The sequence below is a fragment of the Egretta garzetta genome, unplaced genomic scaffold (assembly GCF_000687185.1).
Source record: "Egretta garzetta isolate BGI_Z169 unplaced genomic scaffold, ASM68718v1 scaffold598, whole genome shotgun sequence".
In the NCBI taxonomy this organism is placed as follows: Eukaryota; Metazoa; Chordata; class Aves; order Pelecaniformes; family Ardeidae; genus Egretta; species Egretta garzetta.
The window spans coordinates 2,016,440-2,026,006 of record NW_009260621.1 but is presented as its reverse complement, the minus strand read 5'-3'; the positions used below and the strand labels follow the sequence as shown (position 1 = coordinate 2,026,006).

The 9,567-nt window shown below is 51.6% G+C and overlaps 1 protein-coding gene across 1 annotated transcript; it reads right to left on the bottom strand.

Annotated features, from left to right (window-relative positions):
* Positions 1-3,083: 3,083 nt before the first annotated feature.
* On the bottom strand, positions 3,084-9,008 carry LOC104132066 (dimethylaniline monooxygenase [N-oxide-forming] 3). The gene is made up of 8 exons (XM_009645311.1): positions 8,877-9,008; positions 6,922-7,110; positions 6,443-6,605; positions 5,417-5,559; positions 5,054-5,253; positions 4,566-4,924; positions 4,072-4,144; positions 3,084-3,423 (listed from the first exon to the last, which is right to left on the bottom strand). The coding sequence occupies exons 1-8, from the start codon at positions 9,006-9,008 to the stop codon at positions 3,084-3,086; spliced, it is 1,599 nt and encodes a 532-aa protein (XP_009643606.1).
* Between the last annotated feature and the right edge of the window lie 559 nt (positions 9,009-9,567).

The following is a 9,567-nucleotide window of genomic DNA, read 5'->3' as shown; positions in this document are numbered from 1 at the left end:
CCGGCCCAGCCACATCCCCAGCTTCCCACCTTATAGCTGCTCAGCTGCTATTACTTTGGCAATAACTTCCCCATATGGTACCTATGCAGCTTGTTAACCCTGCTTCTAGACATGTGACTCTGGAAGCACTCTCTAAACAGCTTTTACCTCGGATGGACTCCAGCGGGACATAAAGATGTATATGGTGACCAACACCAACCATCACAGCATCAAAAATAGCCAGTTCCTCCTTCCCATTAGTTTTGGTGAGAACAACCCACTAGTGGGTGGTTGAGAAGTCCTGGCATTTATTTTTTTTATCCTGATGAATGCAGTCTGAAAGGAAACCAGAGCAAATGCCTCAATACATAGGTCCCTGCACGCTGTGTGATGCAAAACAGGCAGAGCTGGGTGCTCAGTTGTCCTTCCCATCCTCACTTGCCCTAAAATACTCCAGTCAGCTGTAAGTAATGGGTCAGCTCAGGCCCTCCTGGCTTGTTCCCCTTAATTGGTGGGGGATTTCTGGGAAACAAGCATTTACTCACCTCCACAGGGACAGAGAGCCTGGCCCCAGTGGCATGGGGCAGCTGGCACCCTCCTGGCAGTGATGCTGTTGCTTCCCTCTGTTTCAGCAGGCTCTGGGCCATGGAAGGCAGGCTGGGCTGGCAAACTGGTCCTTGCTAGGTGGAACACTTGCTGCAGCAAAGCCAAAATAATTGCCATGGTGCTGCAGGACACTGTGCAGTTTCACTTGACCTTCACCCAGAAGCTGGCCTTGGTGTTGCATCCCCAAGGCATTCAGCAGTAACAATGTAATGAAAAGCTCACTAAAATTCTGGCTTTTTGGAGCAAACTGGTAATGGGTGAAACTAGCATTATAACTGGGTTTGCATTCATAAAATAATTGTTCAAATAGCAGAGGAAGGTGCAAGCTGGTGTTAAAGGAAGCTGGTGTAAAAGAAAACATGGGATGCATGTCTCTGCTCTGCAGAGGACTACCCCACGGTGTCCTCATTTGGAGGGATGCTGTTGGGCTTGGGGTTTTGGTCCCACCTTGGGTTTGCACACATGGAAATTGCTGCAGAACAGAGGAATTAAAAAAATAGCAGCTGGGTATAGCTTCCCCATGCTCCTCTGGCCAACAGAAACACCAGGCAATCTGCCCAGGGAAGAGCCGTGCAGCCGGTGTGCTCTCAGCAGTGTAGACACAGGCCATGGCCTCATGTCTGATAATGATGAGGTCAATCAACCAGTTTTGCAGATGTAAGCCAGCCCCAGAGAGCCCTTGTGCCAGCCTGGGCCACGTCCATTTATTGACCACACCTGGGGAAGAGGTGCCCTGCCAGCGCATCACAAACCTTCTTCAGCCATTCCCTGACATCATCTCTGCTTGCCCCATGGGTGCCCAGACACCTCCCCAGTGCATCCCACAGCTCCCAGCACCGACAGCTGCCTCTTTTCCCCATTGCCCTTTTTTTTTTTCAAAGCCTGGTGCTTTGGCTTCCAAAAGTGAAGGGCTCCCGGCACCCATCATGTTCAGCGTGTGTCCTGCCAGCACCACCCTGCAGCTCAGCACAAGGCCAGCAGCGATGTCCCCCACCACCACTGTCTGTCCCCCAGCTGGTTAACAAGGCTGCCGTCACCAGCATGAAAGAAAAATCACACTGATACACCACACACAGCTTGTTAACTGCAAGAGAACTCAAAAACCTGATCAGATGATGTATTTTCATTCATTGTTGTTTCTGAGATAGTCAGTACATCTGAGGCTCTCTGAATTGGACCACAGATGTAGGAAAGGTTTCTTCCCCACCATGAGTACGCATCATTTGGACCAGAAGAAATAAGAGCAGGCAAACCCCTTCACCTCCTGGCAGGAGGCAGCACCTCAGCAGAGCACTTGGGCAGAGGCACTGGAAAGGGAGTCTCACTTCCAGGGCTAGAGCTCACAGTAATGATATTATTTTGCATTTACGAGGTGCCTTTCATAAAACCACAGACCATTTTTTCAAAGCTGTAAGTTATTGCTGTATGGAAGAGAAAAGCTGAGATACCTGCAGCTGCCTGTGGACAGAGGTCTTCCTGGGGAGCACCAACATTACCCCATGGGCTGGGTCCACCCTGAGCAGATGGATGCACAGAAAAAGCCTGCAGGATCCAGCCACATCAGGACTTCAGCATCTCACTGGGATCAGTCTAGCTCCTCCCCACTTGCTCAGGTGAGGGTGAACCTTGAAGGCTTTGTTTTTCCCCCCCCCCCCCCCCCCGGGGGCAGATAGGACATCCCCATCACCCCTAGGCAAACCTTGAGGGTGGCCACAGAAAGGGCTGAGCCAAGGTGCAGGTGCCCATCAGAGCTGTCTCTGCAGGGCTGACGATGCCCAGTAGGAAGCAAAGTAGCTCAGAGAATCTCACCATGGCCACAGTGCTGGGTTACACACCCCCAGCTGGCCCAGGCATTTTGGCTGGCAGACACAGTTCATCTCAGCTTTCAGATGCTCACATGCTCCAGTGAAGTCCAGGTGTTGTTCTGAGAGCTGGTGGAACATTTATTTCTATACCAGAGTATTCCCCTCTCTGTTTTAATCTGATTCTTTTTTTCATTCAGGCATCTTTCCACACTGGAGAAAAATGTGGACATTTTTCTTTATTTGTGTGAAAATTATTTTTCAAAAGGGCCAGTTCAGGCAAGCTTGTTTTAGCCAGAGCACAAGCTCTACACCAAAACTTTTCTCGAGAAACCAAACATGCTGACTCCAGTTTTCCACCAGAAGAAGAGACAGTAGACAGGGATATTCAAAGACATGTAGCAATGTGCCACTACTTGAACACTTTTAGAGGGATAAAACAACCAGCATTACTTACTGGGACTGGTATGTACCCTCTTTCAGAGCCCCAGCTGAGAAACCTTCCAAATTTACCAGGCATGGAGATTGCACCTGATTTACCAATGCCATCTCTTGATGAATCATTGATGGACTATTTTTGGGGTAATGAGCAGGGCAGCAGCACATATTGCCCAGCAGGAGAAAGCACCCCATACACGCACATGGCTCGGTACTCTGGCATCCCTCCCTGTCCTTGCCACATCCCTCTGGGGTCCCCTAGAAGTAAAGGGTGGTGAGGAGGAGGAGGAGTGGAAGGAAGAGCACCCCCAGCACAGCCAGGTAGGGGAAGACGGTGGGGGCATCGGGGGTGATGCGCGTCTGCGTGGCCCGCAGCGTTCGGTCCCACTGGGTGAGGATGGCCTTTCTGGCTCCACTCCACTTCCCCTCACCAGTCAGCCGAAACTGGTAGGGACTGCAGGGGCCAAAGAAGACCTCCAGGGCCAGCCGTGGGTCCGTCAGCAGGAGCTTCAGCATGTTGGGCTTCACTCCAATGGCAGAGGCCAGCTCATCCATGTAGGTGATATAATCCGTCTGCAGTGTGGTGCTGTTCCCGTACCTTCAGGGGAGAGAGCAGAGGAAGGAGGTGGTCTTTTAGGTTTTCCTTTTTTTTTTCTTCCTTTTTTTTTTTCTTTAAGCACAGTGAAGGCAAAGCCTGTGCTGTGCTCTCCCCCAGCAAACCTGGGGAGTGGAGCTGGCTGGGGGCCATGGCTCCAGGGGACGTGCATCGTTGCTGCTGTTAGTGGAGAAATCTGGCTCACAAGAAAACATCGTGTTTTGAAACTTCCTACAATGCAACTGTTTCCAAAAACAAAACAAAACATTGCTTGGGCCAGGTTCAGCTTTCACTGGTTATATTCACATTTTTAAAGTATTGCTTCACTATAGTATCAGATCACTCATAGAGGGGGAAAGCAAGGCACTTCCATGGACTTTATGTAACAAAAAAGTATCACTTTGAAGAATAATGATGGAAATGTTCTATTTCTGCTGGGGCTTCACCCTGATTGTGTGTGAATGAGAAATCCTTTTTCAGCTCAGTGATGGCAAATGAGCCTTTTCAGACAGGAAATCTTCCCATCATGAGTTTTCCAAACAAACTTGCCTGATTCAGGCTTCCACAGTGCCTGTACACAGCCTGCTGGGGGCTGAGATGATGGCACAGGTCTCTTCTGCCAGCACAGGGAGTCCCATGAGCTGCACTTACCACTTGAGCTTCTTCCCCATCTTCTCATCAATGTCATCCATCATCTCGCTGACTGGGGGGAGCATGCACTGTCCTGGAAAGAGCAGGAAGAGCATCAGCAAAGGCCAGTGATGCCCAGGAGATCCCTTCTGCAGCAGATGAGGCTTGCAGGGATCAGCTGAGCCCTTGGGTGCCTCTCTTCCCTTTGGTGTAAAGAACTGGGCTTGGGTTTTGAGGATGTGACAACACTGGCTCCCCTGTCCTTGAAGGTGATGCCCAAGGGACAGGGACTTCACTGACATCTGCAGTGGGCTGAAAAGAGATCTGCTCCCACAGTGAAAACTCCCCATCACATGGAGAACCCATTATTGGTATTTCTGACCAGACCCTGTTGTGTTCCTCAGCACTCAGGCACTACCCTGATTTTCAGTTTGAGCTTGCCCATTGCTGCTGGGAAACGCTACTTCCCATTAACAGAAAATAGACCTTTTCCCAGCATGTGTCCATCCACCTACCCTGAAACACCTTGACTGCCCAGCGGCACTGGAGGTCTGCTGTTGGGATGATGGGTCCAAGGGACTGGACCAGCCCAATGACTGCCATGGTTGGCTTCTCAAGATGAGGAGGGAGGATGCCTTTGTAGAGGGTGACCTGATTATCCCTACTTTTGATGATGGAATCATCCTCCATGAAAGGGTAAGAGTAGCTGTAACCAGTGGCAAAGACAACCACATCAACATCATCCTGCACAGTCCCATCTTGGAACAAGACAGAGGTCTCTCTGAACTCCTTCACATTTGGCTTCATTACCACCACACCGCAGGCGATGCGGCTCGGGAGGTCGTCGTTGAACACCGGCTCCTTGCGGGAAGTTCTGCAAGGGCAAATGTGGTGGGGCTGTCACACAGGTGGCTTCTGCTGCCAGCCCAGGATAGGCACGGCCCAGCCCCATCCAGAACCAGCAGCCCCCGGGGGGTTTGGGGATGGATGGCCCCACGCATACTTGTTCAGTGGCATGAGACCGAAGTTCTCGTGCTTGAAGAACCGGTTCATTCCTCTCACATACAGCCAGTCGCTGAGTGCCCTGGGGAGGATGTTACCCAGCCAAGTCCGGAAACGAGTGATGATCAGCATGTCCCAGGGGTAGCCATTGTCCCAGACACGGCTCATCACCCAGGACCCGCTTCGGGAACTCAGGTAGACCTGGGGGCCAGCCAGGAAGGGGTGAGCTGCCCCCTTGGTGACTGCAAGCCCCCAGAGCTCTCTCGCGGTGGCACATGCTTCAGCAGATGGGGACACCACTACCACCACTGCTCCCCCCCGCCCCACCCCAATTCCCCAGTGGCTCTGGTCTAGGTACCAGTACCTGTGATGCCACGGTGCTGAGCTCCACAGCAATGTCACAGCCGGAGTTGCCCAAGCCTATCACCAGCACCTTCTTCCCTCTGAACTTCTCTGGCTCCTTGTACTCTCGACTATGGAAGTAGAAGCCTTTAAACTTCTGTATTCCTGGGGAGGAGAAGAGAAAGAGTCATAATTCACCCCAGGAATGAAAAGGAGAGGCTGTGCTAGCCTTGGGATCTCCCCTTCCTGCAGACTCTGCTGGAGCATCCACCTGAGCAAGTCTCACAGTAGCAGAAGTCTCCAGTACACAGAGGGATGCTGCAAACCCATAGTCAGATGGGCTTTGTCTTCGCCTTCATTCAATATTTAAAGAGAGAGTGTGCAAGCACAGGATACCTTTGCACAGTATTTCTGCACCCCAAAAAGGTACTATTGCAACCCCAACATCACCCCGAGGCACCTGGACAGCCACACTCCATCCCCTTGGCATTGCTTTACATCCTTGCGGTCATGAGCAACAGGGAAGCAGCTTTCATTTTTAAAAGAGAAGATGTCAAAGGACCTGAGGGGAGTTTTCCTGGCCAGTCAGTGCCTCAAGCCTGTGTCCTCCAAACAGACCCCTAGCATATTTCTTGCCAGAGAGGCAAAGCCCGTTGAGTAACACGCATGACATTTGTACTAGAAATCATGGGAAAATGCCAAAAAAAGTGTTTTACAAAATCCTTTTATGAAGAAATCTTCTGTTAAAGGGAACAGCCCCAAATTTTTTTCTGGGAAAGATTAGCATTTTCCCTGCTTTGATATGGTTTGGATACTGAGTCTTTTTTCTGAAAAAACACCCCCCACAAAACAAACAAACCAAAAAAACCCCATCAAAAACCCCACCGCAACAAAAACCACACGTTTTGATTTCCTGAATGAACCCCATCCCCCAAACAATTGGTCTCCTTTTCATGATGAAAAGGTATTTTTTGCAGGGAAGAACATTGTGATGGAAGGTATTTAATCAGCTGTGTCCCAGCAGATGAATTCCACACAAGCAGCTTACCTGGGAACTCAGCAAGGGGGAGGTTTGGGTAGACGTGATGCCCAGAACAAACCATAACAGCATCAAAAACTGCCATTTCTTCCTTCCCATCTCTCCGGGTCACCACCTCCCATTGCCCCGTCACAGAAAAGTCTGGATGTTTTTTAACCTTGGTGACCAGGGTCTTAAAGGAAGGAAAAGAAAGATCCATAGGTGTCCATGTAGTGGACCAAGATGTTTAGGGAGTCAGTGGGATTCAGAGGTCCTGGGGAGCTCAGGGATGTTTGTCCCTGCAATATCATGCCAGCAGCTCTGGGGAGTACACAAAGAGGGGACCTGGTGAGACCTGCATTTACAGAACCAGGAGGGTTTTTTTTGTCCCCAGAATATTATCTCCCCAGAATTTTCCCTGCAGCAGGGAGATGCAGACATGGAAGCAATGTCACTCCTGCCGAGGTCCCCCCACTACTCGCTGCCCCTTTCCGCTCCAGGCTTTTTACCTTGAACTGTATGTGCCGGAGCAGGTCAAAGTGCTCAGCATACTTGCAGATGTAGGTCTGGAGCCTGGCATTGTGCATGTAGTTGGGGTGGTCATCAGGGAAGGGGAAGTCAGAGTAACACATCATCTCTTTGCAGGAGTTGGTGAAGACTGTGCGGTAGATGCTGGCTCTGCCTTCCTCTGCCTGGTCCTGGAGGGAGAAGAGCGTGGACATGTGCCATTAGGGAGGGACATGACCCCTGCCTGTGCTGGAGCCCTGCACCAACTATTCTAGATACCATCACCCTCTGGTCTCTACCTCCAGGCTGGAGCCAGAGGAAACAGCAAAGCCATCAAATGCAATAACCAACTAAGCCCCTATGAGCACAGAATCATCCTAACAGGCCAGGAGGAGGTTTTGCATCACCCAAGACATTTAGGAGCCAGTTACATGCACATCGACCAGGGAAAGTGGAAACCTCAGGGAAAGGACCATGCCAGAGCCTCTCCTCTGCACATCCAGAAAGCATTGGGAGGTCAGGGACACAGCTGCACTCGTGCACATGGACACATGCAAAATATCACAGGAGACAAGTAACGCGGGTCCTTCCAGTGCCCAGCTTCCTCCTGGTAAAGCTTCCAAAACCCCGCATGTGTGCCTGGACATCTCTCCTTTGTGCGCACGGTCTTGGCGATTGCACAATTGAAGGCAGAAGCCCGGCAGTGTGCATTTGCTTTGGCGCAGTGGCTCAGCTGCCCATGCTTTAAAGCTTGTGCCTACTACCCAGCAATGCCCATGCCAGCTGGCCAGTGTCCTACTGACATCTAGAAGGTCAGGACACGGGGGATCTGCCAAAATCTCCAAGACCACTGGTGGGGCCCAGGCTGGCTGGTCCAGTTCTGCCCAAAATGGCCAGCCCCACGCATTGTGCTGTCCCCACTTGGGAGGGGCACCTATGTCTGCTCTGACACTTGGTACTTAACAGCACAAATCACAGGTAATGCATTTCTCTTTCCCGATGGCTTTGATGCCAGGATAGAGCTGGGAAAAATGCAGCTAGGTTTCTACACTGGAACATTCATAATTGGGTTGCCCAAATGGTTATCAACTTCCAATGAAAGAAGAAACACAAACAAATAAGGAGCTGAAGTGCTTTTTGCTTTTCCCCTCAATGTAACATTCTGTTGTGAAGTCCTCTGTTACACATATCAAAAAGCATTGCCAAATTTCCTGGAGGAATTCACTGGAGCCTCCCCCAGAAAAGACAGAAAACATGTGGTCCATCTTTTGACATGAATTGAGTGTTTCAGATTGCCCAGAACAAGCTTCCTGCACTCCTCCTCTGCCCTGGGGTTTAACTTACAGGCTCAATTCCTTTCCCTAACGGCACCCTGAGCTACTCTTGCAGCTTAAATCACACCACAAGCCATCCCCTCGGCTCCAGCCTGCCAGTGGGTGGGCACATGGCACAAGATGGCTCTGGGCTCAACCCTCTAATTATTCATTTGGACTCCTTTTTGGCTCCATGATGCATGGCCACTGCTTAAAAGCACACTGAGAGCTACCCCGAGCAGCAGCGAGTGCTCCCCAAGGTGCGGTGACTGCTGGCAGCCCCACAGGGTGACTTTTGCAGGGCCTGAAGGCTTGCATCTCAAAGCCATCCCTGTCTCCATGGGCTTTGAGGGGAGCACAAGCATGTCTTCGGTGCAGCCCTGAAGGGTTTGTAGCCCCTTAGCTGGGGAGAAGCTGGTGGCTCCCTCCCTCCGCAAAGGAGAGGGGTTGGCAGTTCAGAGGGGACTTGGCTCAGGAAGCCAAGTGATGCCCAGGATAAGAGAGGGGACCTGGGGATCTGTATTGAAGCAGCCAAGCCCTCCCATGTGCAGCCATCAGAGCAGAGCAAGTGGGTGCAGCCTCCCAGCCCCTTGGACACAAGTTTCCCCAGCCAGCTCTGAAACCCAGCAGCCAAAGCCACTCACCGAGTAGCGCCAGAGCCCTCCAATGTCCTCGCTCTGTTCAAAGCAGGTGGGCTCCAGCCCCTGTTCCAGGCAGCACTTGATGGCTGCCAGCCCGCTGACACCTGCGCCCACCACTGCCACGCGCCGCACCATGCTGTCGTGCCTGCAGGGAAACACGGCTGTGCTGGAGCTGAGAGCGGCCAGGAACACTCACCCAGGTGAGTCTGCAGCCCCCAGCAATGCCCCATGAGAGGAGGGCACCTCCTCCCCAGCATGACTCCTCCAGCTCCTTAAATAACCCAGGGGGTTTCTTGCTGACCCTTGCTCACCTGCTTCCTGTGCAGCCCCCAGGTAAGTGCACAAGTTTTGGGCAGGGTAGAAGAGCTTTCCCCAGTACCCAGGGGCTCTCTTACTGAGAGGAGCAGAGCCTCAGGAGGAGCTCCCCTGAAAAAGCAAAGCTCTTTTATGCAGCTTTGCACAGGAGGCAGGGCCAGCACTGAGGGGTTGTTCCAATGAGTGACTTGCACTGTTTGGACTTTAGCAAGCCCGGAGTTGTAACATGAGGAGGAGCTGTGGGAGCAGAGCTCCTAAATTGGGAAATAAAGTATTGGACTGAAATTATTGCAAGATAGAGCCCAGGATCTTTGAGCAGCAGCAGCCACCTCCAGCCCTTGGGATGAGCAACATCTCTCATGTGTGCACACACACATCT